This window comes from Eriocheir sinensis, unplaced genomic scaffold, assembly GCF_024679095.1.
Source record: "Eriocheir sinensis breed Jianghai 21 unplaced genomic scaffold, ASM2467909v1 Scaffold564, whole genome shotgun sequence".
NCBI lineage: Eukaryota > Metazoa > Arthropoda > Malacostraca > Decapoda > Varunidae > Eriocheir > Eriocheir sinensis.
Window position 1 is genome coordinate 78,013 of NW_026111903.1, and position 12,282 is coordinate 90,294.

The following is a 12,282-nucleotide window of genomic DNA, read 5'->3' on the forward strand; positions in this document are numbered from 1 at the left end:
TTTTAGTACTTTTACTTTTTTCAATGTTAAGTTTATCCTCTGAGAAAACAAGGGAAGGAAAAGCAGAAAAAAACAAGAATGGGAAAAACGACAAAGGAAGTATAATATCACTGACGTGTGTGTGTGTGTGTGTGTGTGTGTGTGTGTGCGCGTGTTAGAGAGGAATGCGTAGGTAAGCGGGAGACGCGATAACAACACACACACACAAGGCTTCCTCCAACCTCCCTCGGTCCCTTCCCACGCCTCCACTCCCTCTCCCTCTTCCTCCCTCCCTTTCACCCTCCGATCTTCCAGAAAGAGAGAGGGAGGGACGGAGGGAGGACGGGAGGGAGGAAGGGAGCAAGGAACGGAGCGAGGAGGGAGGTGGAGAGAGGAAGGAGGGCGTGAGGCGCGGAGTCGGGCCCTGAGGAACACCCCGCCTCATGTTATGCTATTGGTCGCGCGCTCCCTCTTGGCTTTAGTTCGAAGCTAAACGGGCGAACGCTCTGGCACGTTGTCGGCACGTGCCAAGAGAGAAAGAGAGAGAGAAGGAAGAAGGAGGTGAGGAGGAGGGAGAGAGGGAGAGAGAGGAGGAGGAGTAGCGAGGGCCCAAGATATAATGACATTGCGTGCACCCCCTATAGCCCGCCTCTCTCGCCTCGCTCTCTTGCTGTGTATGTGCGTAAGGACGGGAGATAAGGCGTGAAATAACAGATTATAACGACCTCACAAAGCTTGCCTCTCATCTCTCCCTCCCTCCCTCCCTCCCTCCCTCTAACCCCCTCACTCACCCCTCCTTCCCTCCCTCTACATACCGGTCTTGCACCTGGCTCTCTCTCCCCCTTCCTTTCCTCCCTCCCGTCCTCCTTCTTTAGACTTCTACCTCACCCTTGTCTCTCCCTCCCTACCGTATCGTAACCTCCACTCCTCTCCCACCCATCTCATAGCTCTCCCCCCGTCATCAACACCCGCACCACCTCGCATCTCCCCTCCGTCAGCCCTCCCTCGGCCTGCTATCCTCCCTTCCACTCAAGTCCCCAGCCACCCTTCCCCTCAAGCCCGTCTCGACGCTCGCCTAAACTCCGCTCCAGCCCAACACAACGCAGCGGGCTTATGCGTCACTATCGCCAGGCTCAGTCACAGGCTACCACTCTCGTCGTCCTAGAATCCTGTTCCTCTAGTTTTAGTCCCCCTCTGCGTGGCACTAGAAGCCAGCTCACACTTAGCGCCGCCGCCTTCTCGTAGTCAGAGGCCTCGGCCACCTTGGGACAGGCCAGCCGTCGCCGCCAAGCCTCGCAAACGGCTCAAAACACGGCCTATTTGAGCAAGCATCCCTGCATATTAAGTATGGCAACTGCATTGGCGATTGCCGCGTGGAATCGGACCGCACTGCAACAGGTTGATACACTTTGCGTCGACTTTCAAGCTCCGGGCAAAAATGATTAAGATTGAAATGTTTGCCAGTGTCCAGGCCGCTCCCAGAGGCACTGTCTCGGCCTCCTCCTCCTCCTTCCTCCTTCCCTCTCCCTCTCCTCCCTGCTGCCTGTCTCCTCCTTGCTCAGCGCGCCGAGCCTGTTGTGTGTGTGTGTGTGTGTGTGTAAACAACTTCCATTTGCATCTATCATGATATGTATAATGATGATAAAATGTATCTCACAATTACCATAGTTTCAGTAATATACAAATAATAAGTAATACATAAATATTTCTTTCTCACACGCAGACGTCAGACATACAGACATGCACATACACAATTTAAATTTACATAGACAGACCTTCACGTACTAATTAAATGAAAGGTATATTATGCACAGGTATTGTGGCCAGGTAGCAAGCAGTTGATCAGGTGAGAAACTGATGAAAGGTATGTCAAGAAATGTAGAATTAAACCAATGAAGATAAAATAAAGACAAGGGCGTTATGCTATCTTTCCTTCCCTTAAACGTGGAAAAACAGTATACACGAGGTGAAAAAGTAGCAAATAAATGACATCTGAATGGCTGAGAAAACTAAGCATAAGATAAATTAGAATCAGGACTCCTTTAAATACAGAAGACAGCTGTTATTTGTATTTGGTAACCATAATAAGAGAAAAATGTCAATAATGATAATAAGAATCTCATCAATTTTAAACTGTCACTCTGTAGGGAAGTTAGATATTACTAGATATTATTCAACGTCGTTAGCGAGTATGAAATGAGGTCTAATATTAAGTAATGGTCTTCTATCGTTACTTTTTTTTAGCATAGTCACCATTTATGTTCCTAACATCACATATTTCTCTTACTAAGCGTGCTATGCAAGTCTCCATTACATTCTACAAAGCTAAACAATATGTCGTTAAAATAAAATGCGGTCTTCTGTAGCCTTGATATTAGAAGAGTTTGCCATTCAAATATAAAGAGAACTGTACTTTTCCTGTTAGTTTGAAGGGTAGCTTATCTATACAGAACCTTGCTTGTTATATTGATGGATTGCTTATCTATATTGAACGCAGCCTCATCTCGCTGCTATCTCGTCAATCTAAGCGCGTTTAATGGACGTAAGAGATAACCTGAGTACCTTCTCCTCCTCCCTCCTCCCTCCTGCTTTTCCTCCCCCTCCCGCTGCTTTTCCTTCTCCTCTTCCTCCTGCTTTTCCTCCTACTGTTTTGCCCCTCTCCTGGTTTTCCTCCTCCTCCTCCTCCTCCTCCTTTTCCTCCTCCTCCCTCCTCCTCTTCTTTCATTTTTTCTCTTCCTGCTACGCCTACTACCATATTACGAGTACTAACTGCTACTTCTTTTCTTCCTCCTCCTCCTTCTCCTCCTCCTCCTCCTCCTCCTCCTCTTTCGTCTCAAACAATATCAACAACAAAAACTCCTCCTCCTCCTCCTCCTCCTCCTCCTCCTCCTACTACTACTACTACTACTACTACTATTACGACAACCAGATTCAAAAGGACGATAATAAAAAAATATGTTCAGTCAATGCTTTTTATACAATACTTTTTAACTTTTTTTTCTACTCTTGTGTCCGCGTGCTCGTAACCTTTCGGGCGTCCTTGGCGAGGCATCAAGGCCGCTGCTGCCACACACGAGGTATAAGTGACGGAGAAACACTGCTAACCTATACCACTGTGACCGATACCACCTACCACCTAACTTATATACACGCTTCTCCTATACCACTGTGACCGATACCACCTACCACCTAACTTATATACACGCTTCTCCTATACCACTGTGACCTATACCACCAACCACCTAACTTGTATACACGCTTCTCCTATACCACTGTGACCTATACCACCAACCACCTACCTTATATACACGCTTCTCCTATACCACTGTGACCTACACCACCTACCACCTAACTTATATACACGCTTCTCCTATACCACTGTGATCTATACCACCTACCACCTAACCGTAATATACAAGCTTCTCCCTAACCAGTCCTATTGCACCTGTTATTTTTTGTCTGTTTTATTAATAGTTAGCTCATTTGTTCGTTTGTTTGTGGTATAGGAGGCAGCTTAAAGGAGAGTAAAAAAAACAAGAAAGAAAAGAAGTTAGTTTGTTTGTTTGTTTATAGCATAGGAGGCAAGTTAATTAAAGGCAAGTAAAATAAAAATAAATAAAATGAAAGGAAGATAAAAAGGCTAGCTATCTCTATTTCTTTTTCCTTTCCTTTCTTTCTTTTTCTTTCTGTCTTTCTTCTTTCTTCATATCTTTATCTCACTTTCTAATCTCTTCTACTGCATATGTACTTCTACTTAACAGCCCATCTACTTTATTTATTTCTTATTTCTTCCTTTTTCTTTCTCTCTCTCTTTCTGTTTGTCTTTCTCACGTATTCATTAGTTATTTCTCTCTCTCTCTCTCTCTCTCTCTCTCTCTCTCTCTCTCTCTCTCTCTCTCTCTCTCTCTCTCTCTCTCTCTCTCTCAATGAAGCTTGCCTCGAGACCTTTTTCTGAGACTTGGGGTGGAGGGGTGAAAAGGAGGAGGAGGAGGAGGAGGAGGTGTGATTGGTTTACCTGTTTCATTTGGTGGACTAGTTACCTGTGAGCCGTGATAAGGGGTGTGTGTGTGTGTGTGTGTGTGTGTATCATAAGTGACATAGTTAACTTATTATTATTTTCTGTGCGTGACTCTGTGAAGATATGAGAGGATAATAACTGCAACACACACACACACACACACACACACACACACACACACACACACACACACACACACACACACCGGAAAATGGAATGCGTGATAATGTAAATATCACACACACGTCATTGATAAGATACGGGCAGGCGTTACACACACACACACACACACACACACACACACACACAGGAGAGAGAGCAGTCTAGCGCCCACCTCCCTCCTCTACACACATACACACACATCCTGGTCATAATATTTCGCTTCTCCTCCTCCATTCCCTTCCTTTACTTTTTCCCTTACTCTCCTTCCCTCGGTTATCCATTTCTTCCCCATTTCTTCATTTACATACAATAACTTTCTTGGTGAGTGTTTTTTTTGTGTGTTGTTTTGATTTTGAAAGCCACTCTTCCGCATCACAAGGCATAGTTTACACCTGGATGGAAGCTAAGGTAAGGTGATTTAAAGACATATATTTGTTAATGTTTTTTCGCCAAGATGGATGGAAGAGAAGAGATGGAGAGGGAAGGAAAGTGAAGGGAAAGAAAAGGTAAGAGGGGGAAGAGAATAGGTTATAAGGGATAGTGAGGGGAAGATGAGGATGGTATGAAGGGGAATAGTAAGGGGGGATGGAAGGAAGAGAAGGAGGAAAGGAAAACGGAGAGAAAATGGAGGGAAAAACAGGTAAGAAGGGGAGAGAATATATATTGGAGGGGAGAAGGGGGGGAGGGAAGGCTACTACTACTACTACTACTACAAGATGATGGTGGTAAATATACTAAACCAAGGTAGTCAATGCGCATATATCAGAGTAGCAGTAGTAGTAGTAGTAGTAGTAGTAGTAGTAGTAGTAGTAGTAGTAGTAGTGTTGGTTGTTGGTTACACGGGTTATCTGCTGAGAACACCTGCTTGGCTGACTAATGAACAGGTGTGTGTGTGTGTGTGTGTGTGTGTGTGTGTGTGTGTGTGTAGAGGTGATGCAAGTTTTTGTGTATCTTATCATAATACTGTGAAATTCTCTTCATATCTTCGGCGATCAGCATTTTCTACTTATACGGATATTGCACTGACTCTCTCTCTCTCTCTCTCTCTCTCTCTCTCTCTCTCTCTCTCTCTCTCTCTCTCTCTCTCTCTCTCTCATGTTGTCTATCATACCATTTATTTACATGCTATTTTTTAATCTATTTCGTGTTTTCAGAAGGTGGAATGACAGAAAATAAGTAAAGAAAAGAATAACAACGAAGAATTAGAAAACGAAAGAGTAAAGAAAAAGGAATAGAGAGAAGAAGAAAAAAGGAGGAAGAAGAAAGGAAGAAGACAAGAAAAACAAAAAAGATAAGGATAAGAGGGAAGAAGAAATAACCATAAGAGAAGGAGTAAGGAAGAAAGAATAAACAAGAGGGAAAAAAGAAGGAAGAAGAAGAAAAGGAAGAAGAGGAGGTCAAAGATGGGTAACAAGAACACAAGCTTCACGGAGGAGGAGCTGGAGGACTATGAGGACCTGACCTACCTCACACGGAAGGAGATTCTGCTGTAAGGAGGAGGAGGAGGAGGAGGAAGAAGAAGAGGAGTTCTGATAGATGAAAATGTGAACAATCTTTGATATATATTCTCTCACACACTGCAAATTTTTCTTCTTATCATTTTTCTTTCTTTTTTTCTCTTCTGTATTTAGTATTTTGTATTTCCCCTTCATTCCCTTCCCTTTTCCTCGCCTTTCCTTCCTTTTTCCCTGCCGTACGTCCCATCATCCTCTTCTTTCCCTTCACTCTTCCTCATGTTCCTTTTCCTTTCTTTATTTTCGCTAACTCTGTCATTCTTTTTTCCTCATCGTATTCGCTTTTCCTTTACTTCTCTTTCCTTTCCCTTACGTATTTCCTTCCTTCTCCCCTTCTTGGCTCTCCTCACTCCCCTTCATTCCCTTTCTTTCCTCTCATCTCCCTTCCCTTGTGCCTCCCCTCACCCCCTTCCCTTCCCTTCCTCATCTTTGCTATCCCTTCCTTCCTTTCCCTTATCTTCACGTCTCTCCTTCCTTTTCCTATCATTCTTCTTCACGTTCCCTTCCTTTCATCATTTTTACTTTCCCTTCCTTCATTTTCCTTTCCCTCACGCCTTCCTTACTTATTCACCTCATTACTTCCCCTTCAATCCCTTCCCTTTTCCTCAAGTCTTGCCTTCTTTTCTTTCCCCCTTTCCTCCCCTCCGTGCCTTCCCTCACGACCCTTCCTTCCCCTTCAGAGCCTGGGACAAGTGGCGGGGGCTGGTGGGAGGCAGCGGGGTCGTGGACAGAGTGACCCGCTATCCCGAGGCGAGGGTTCAGAAGCTGCCGGAGTTACAGGTAAGTGTGTCAACCTGCTTGTTTTATTTTAGTAAGTTAGTTTAGTTAGCTGTATCACCTCCCTCCTTTTCCCTCATGTTTTTCCTTCCCCTTTCCTCCCTGCGCCTCCCATCATCCCTCCCTTAATTCCCTTCCCTTCATTCTATCTCTTGGTTCGTTTTCCTCACCAGCTTTATTTCTCTTATTCTCTTTCCTTCCTCGTATTTGCTTTTCTCCCTCTACTCCCTGCCTTTTTCCTCTCGCCTTTCTTTCCTGTTTCTCTCATTGCTTTCCTTCTATTCTCTTTCCCTTTCCTTACCCCTTTCCTTCCCTTTACCATTTAGTTTCCTGTTTTCCCTTCCCTTCCCTTTCCTTAACACCCTGGCCAAATCGTTATATAAATGATAAACAGCAGTGGACCCAATACCGACCCCTGCATGACCCCACCCGTAACACAGCCCCAGTCAGACTTTTTACCATTGATTTGTACTTTTCGACACGTCCTGATCCACTTCAAGACTTTCCTATCTACACCGTATGCCTTTTCCCCTCCTGACTTCCTCTGCTTCCTCCTCACACCACCTCACCTCACTCCTCCTCCTCCTCCTGCAGCACAACCCTTTCCGCGAGCGTATCACCCGGGTCTTCTCCTCCCTGAAGGACTCTCACCTAAGCTTCGAGGACTTCCTGGACCTGCTCTCCGTCATGAGCAGCAAGGCGCCCCTGCAGCTCAAGGCTCATTACGCCTTCCACATCTTCGGTGAGGAGGGGGGAAGGGAAGAGAGGGAGAGAGAGAGAGAGAGAGAGAGAGAGAGAGAGAGAGAGAGAGAGAGAGAGAGAGAGAGAGAGAGAGAGAGAGAGAGAGAGAGAGAGATAACGGTTAAATTTTTTTTCTCTATCATACCTGTTTACCTTCAGTACTAACCTTCACAAAACACTTATACATGCAAAAATAATAACTAAACATAAAATTATAGGTAAATAAATGACACATACCTTAGTTTCCCATAATAAGTAACAGGCGTACCTTCGTTTTCTATGGCGGCTTGATGACGCGAAGCTGTTTCTTTCATGGCAGACTATAACGAAGACCAGATCCTTGACAGCGAGGACCTGGACGTGGTTGTGGAGCGGTTGACGGGGGAACAAGGACTGCTGCCGGAGGAGAAGAAGAAGCTGGTGGAGAGGGTGAGTAGAGAGGGGAAAGAGAGGGAGGGAAAAAGATGCGGAAAGGGTGAGTGAGGGTGATTGGAGGAGGAGGGTAAAGTTTTGAAAAGATGGTGGTGAGGTTAAGAATGGAGATGATGCAGGAGAGGAAGGGAGGAAAACGTGGTGAAGAGGGTTAGTAGAGGGGAAGGGAGGAGGTGATGAAGGGGTTGAGTAGAGAAGAAGGGAGAAGAATAAGCGGTTGGAGAGAGGGAATAGGGTTAGGAGGAAGGGAGATGAAGATGCTGGTAGAGGGGGTGAAGGGAAAAAGAAGGAAGGGAGAAGTCGGTGGTGGAGAGGGTGAGTAGGGAAGGGAAGGAGGGAGGAGAAGATGGTGAGGGGAGGAGGAAAAAAAAGTCATGATATTCCGGGAAAGAAAAAACGTTATGATATCCAAATTCAAGAAGGGAAGAAAGAAAATGCGGTGAGAAGGAGAGAAGGGAACACGTTATGATATACAAGTTCACCATCATTACCATTATCTCCAGGCATTACAAATTCCTCTCCCTTCAACGTTCTCCACCTCAATGTCCGTCTATACTCCATCCTGCTCCGACATAAGCTCTAATTTCATCTCTCCATCTAGTTCTCAGTCTGGCACGATTTCAACGGTTACCAGGTTGCCACTCTGTTACTTTGGCTACTCATGTGTTATCAGCTCTATGCAGATGATGAAATGATGAGTATGATGATGAATATGAGGTTAGCATGAGATGGATATGACATGTTACTGTGCGTGTAGAGAAGGATGAAGATATAAGAGGCAGAGATGTTTGACGAGCGGGTTACAAATGGAAGCTGTGAGAAACATGATAGCAATAGAGGAAAGAATATAAAGAAAAGGTGTTGGGGACGAAGCGAGAGGAGGAAATAAGGAAAACGTAATGCAATGGAAGTTAGAAATTTATGAGGAATAGGAATAAAAAAGAGGTGATTGGGTGGTTGTTTGAGGAAGAGGAAAAGAAGTCATGAGGTGGATGTGGTTTGAACAAATGGAAGAGGAGGTTGAGTGGTTATTCTCTCTCTCTCTCTCTCTCTCTCTCTCTCTCTCTCTCTCTCTCTCTCTCTCTCTCTCCATCACTGACTTTCACTCTCATTTCCTCCCTTCACCCTAATTTTCTCTTTCTTTCCGTTATTTTCAATCATATACACCTGTCTGTCTGTCTGCCTGTCTGTCTGCCTGTCTGTCTGTCTGCCTCAATGCTCTTCTCCCTCCTTTCCTCTCCCTTCTTCTCCTCTTCCAGTCACACTCCCTCCCTCTCTACACGTATGTATCGTCTGTCTGCCTGTCTGTCTGTCTGCCTCAATGCTCTTCTCTTCTCCTTTCCTCTCCCTTCTTCTCCTTCTCTTCCTCTCACACTCCCTCCCTCTCTATAAGTATGTATCGTGTGTGAATGTAACTCCGATTAATATTATTGAGCTGATGTATTTGTGTATTTGATGTATTTTACTGTGAGGAAATTTGGAAGAACATGCAGTGAAAATGTGGTGAAGATGACACAAGCACGTTCATCCTTTTGAGATTATACATGCATATTTATACAAGAGATGATGGCGCCACTATAAACACTTGCCTGCACCATGACGGGCTGGGGCCAACTACCATCCAGGCCCCTCAAGCAAGCCTACTGGCGCTATAGGCGTACACACACAAAAAAAAAAAAAATAAATAAATAAATAAATGAATAAAATGCCTCACTTGCACACTATATCCCTCTCTCATTCACTCATTCATTTCATTCCCTCCCCCTCTAGTATAGCTCTAACCCTCCCTCACTCCCTCCCTCTCACACTCCCTCCCTCTCAACCTCTCTCCAAGCCTTCCTCCCTCTCATTCCATCTTTCAATTTTCCCTCCTTTTAGCTCTAACAATACCTCTCATTTCTCCATTATTTTTTACTCCTTCTATCTTTATCCTTTCCTTCCTCAAATTTTCCCCCCTTCCTCTCTCTCCCTCTCCTTCTCTCCCTCTCCCTCTCACATCTCCCTCCCTCCCACAGCTCCTGGAGGACACGGATCTGGACGGCGGCGGCATCTCGGAGGAGGAGTTCAAACACCTGCTGACCAAGTGCCCGGACTTCATCCACTCCTTCAGGTTCTCCGTGTGAGGAGGAGGAGGAGGAGGAGGAGGAGGAAGTGTTGGTGATAAAGGGAATTAAGGAAGAGAAGAAAGAGGAGAAGGTAGTGATAAAAGTGATACAAGAAGATGATAAGATAAGTAATATGAGAAGGAAGAGAACGAGGAGGAGGAGGAGGAGAAGGAGGAGGAGGAGAAGGAGGAGGGAGTGATATTGGTGATATAAAACGATTAGAAGAGGAAGAACAGGAGGAGGAGGAGGAGGAGGAGGAGGAGGAAGATGACAAGAAAGAGAAGGAGGAGGAAGAGGAAAAGGGTAATGGTGGTGTTATGTAGTGAAATAGAAATAATTCAAGAAAGGAGGAGGAGGAGGAGGAGGAGGAAAACTGGAGGATGACTATTTGATAAGGAGAGGAAAAAGGAAGAAAAAACGACAAGGAAGAAGAGGAAGAAAAAGGAAGAAAAGGAAAAGACACATATGATAGACAAATGAAAAAAAGGAGGAGACAGACAGACAGACAAGACACGGGTGGAATACAGAGGAGGAGGAGGAGGAGGAGGAGGAGGAGGAGGAGGAAAAGGAAGACGAGAGAGAGGAGGAAGAAGAAAAGGAGATGGAAAATGTAATGATCACAAAAGTATCACTAAAATTAGAGCAAAAAACGAAAAAAAACGAAGATAAAAAAATTGATAGAGGAAAATAATTTACCTCAATATAAAGACAGAGAGAGAAAGAGAGCGAGAGAAAGAAAGGGAGAGAAAAAAGTCCGCAGTAAAATAAGACAGAACAAGGAGGAAGAGGAAGAGGAGGAAAAAAAGCAGACAAGTATGGAGGAAGAGCAAGAAATATGGAGGAAAAAAAGTGGAGGAGGAAGAGGATATCGGAGAGACAGACATGGAGAGAAAAGGAGAAAGAGAAATTGATAGACAGAAGTAGTAGTAGTAGTAGTAGTAGTAGTAGTAGCAGAAGCAGCAGTAGTAGAAGTAGTAGTAGTAGTAGTAGTAGTAGTAGTAGTAGTAGTAGTAGTAGTAGTAGTAGAGTAAGAGAATTGAAAAAAAGGACGGAAAATAATACGAAACAGAAGAAAAGAAGAGAGGAGGAAGAAGAAGAAGAAAAGGAAGAGGAAAAAAAAAGAAGAAAAGGAGGTAAAAATAAAAATAAAAGGAGATGGAAAAAGAAGAAAATGTGTGAAAGAAGAAAAAAAAAGGTGGAGAAGAAAGAAAAAGACAAGAAAAAGAAGAAAAGGCGAAGAAGAGGAAGAAGAGGAGGAAGACAACACGTTTTAAACAAGATGACAGACGGAGAGCGAGAGAAAAGGAAATGAGGGGAAGAAGAACAAGAACAAGAACAAGAAGGAGGAGGAGGAAGGAAGGGAGACGAGAAAAAGAAGAACAGAAACCGCAAAAAACGAAGAAGAGGAGGAAGAGGAGGAGGAGAAAAGGGGAGATGAGAGAGAAATAATATTGTCAGATCATGTCATCCCATTACCTTTCTAGAAGCTACAAGGAGAGAGAGAATGAGAGAGAAAAAAAGCGAGAGTGAGAGAAGGAAAACGGAGCGACCTTGGTGCCTTGCGGGGATGACTGACGTAAAAAAAGGCAAAGTGAAAAACCAATAAAAGTTTAGTGGAGATGATGAAAGGGCTTGACGGCGTGGTGGTGATACGGTCTGGTGGTGCTTGTGTGTGTGTGTGTGTGTGTGTGTGTGTGTGAAGGAGCATAAAGGAGAAGAAGGAGAAGGAAGAAGAGAAGGAGGAGAGAGAAGTAAACGGTAATAGAGGAGGAGGAAAACGAGGAAGAAAAGGAAGAAGAGAGAAAAAGAGGAGGAAGAGTGTGTGTGTGTGTGTGTGTGTGTGTGTGTGTGTGTGTGTGTGCAATACTAACACATCCCATGGCAGCTTCCTAATTACGCTAAACCTCAAAATCACAACATAATTAACTTACATATATATTTAAATTAATACCTATCATTATTACACATATTAATACCTTCATTGCTATCCATATATGTGACAATTATAACTATACTATGATCTGTTATTACGAGTTTATAGGATTATATATATGGTCTATTTTCGTATCTTAAATATATCAAATAATTATACAAATGTGATTATAATATATGTTAAGAGTTGGAATTGATGATGTTAATAAATTGTAAAAGAAATTGGTTATGTTGTTAAGTAAGAGTCTATGAAGAGAGAGAGAGAGAGAGAGAGAGAGAATGAGAGCACTGAGGCCACGCGCTGCTTAATTCTTCTCTTCTCTCTCTCTCTCTCTCTCTCTCTCTCTCTCTGAATCTACCTATCTGTCAATCAATCTATCTATCTATTTATCTATCTATATCTATCTATATCTATCTATCTGTCTATCTGTCTATCTGTCTGTCTATCTATCTATCTATCTGTCTATCTTGTTCTTTCCTCCCGTTTCCTCTTCCTGTCAAAATTCTTCCAATCATCTTTTTTTTCTCTCTCCATCTCCTCTTTTTGCTCCTTTTTCTCTTCCTCCCTTTTCCTCCTCCTCCTCTTTCCTCCCTAATTTTCCTCCATCCTCCTTTGTGTCCT

At 43.9% G+C, this 12,282-nt stretch overlaps 1 protein-coding gene across 5 annotated transcripts; it reads left to right on the forward strand.

The window, feature by feature from the left end:
• The first annotated feature begins 4,295 nt into the window (after window positions 1-4,295).
• LOC126993122 (calcium and integrin-binding family member 3-like) lies at window positions 4,296-11,587 on the forward strand. Of its 5 annotated transcripts, none has more exons than XR_007747425.1 (7): window positions 4,296-4,567; window positions 5,314-5,648; window positions 6,354-6,453; window positions 7,045-7,192; window positions 7,511-7,620; window positions 9,639-10,717; window positions 10,757-11,587. XR_007747425.1 is itself a non-coding variant. In XM_050851981.1 (6 exons), exons 2-6 carry the CDS (start codon window positions 5,563-5,565, stop codon window positions 9,744-9,746), a joined length of 552 nt encoding a protein of 183 aa, XP_050707938.1. In that variant the 5' UTR covers window positions 4,296-4,572; window positions 5,314-5,562; the 3' UTR covers window positions 9,747-11,587. The 5 variants fall into 5 exon arrangements, 3 of the variants coding, with proteins under 3 accessions (XP_050707938.1, XP_050707936.1, XP_050707937.1); XR_007747426.1 differs by having other exon boundaries at window positions 9,639-10,714; XM_050851981.1 differs by having other exon boundaries at window positions 4,296-4,572; window positions 9,639-11,587.
• The last annotated feature ends 695 nt before the right edge of the window (window positions 11,588-12,282 follow it).

Excerpts from the sequence above, each read along its gene's own strand:
- LOC126993122 (XM_050851981.1), top strand. The coding sequence starts at position 5,563 with ATGGGTAACAAGAACACAAGCTTCACGGAGGAGGAGCTGGAGGACTAT. Across the intron at positions 5,649-6,353 it reads ACACGGAAGGAGATTCTGCT|AGCCTGGGACAAGTGGCGGG; the intron begins GTAAGGAGGAGG and ends CTTCCCCTTCAG. Across the intron at positions 6,454-7,044 it reads AGAAGCTGCCGGAGTTACAG|CACAACCCTTTCCGCGAGCG; the intron begins GTAAGTGTGTCA and ends CTCCTCCTGCAG.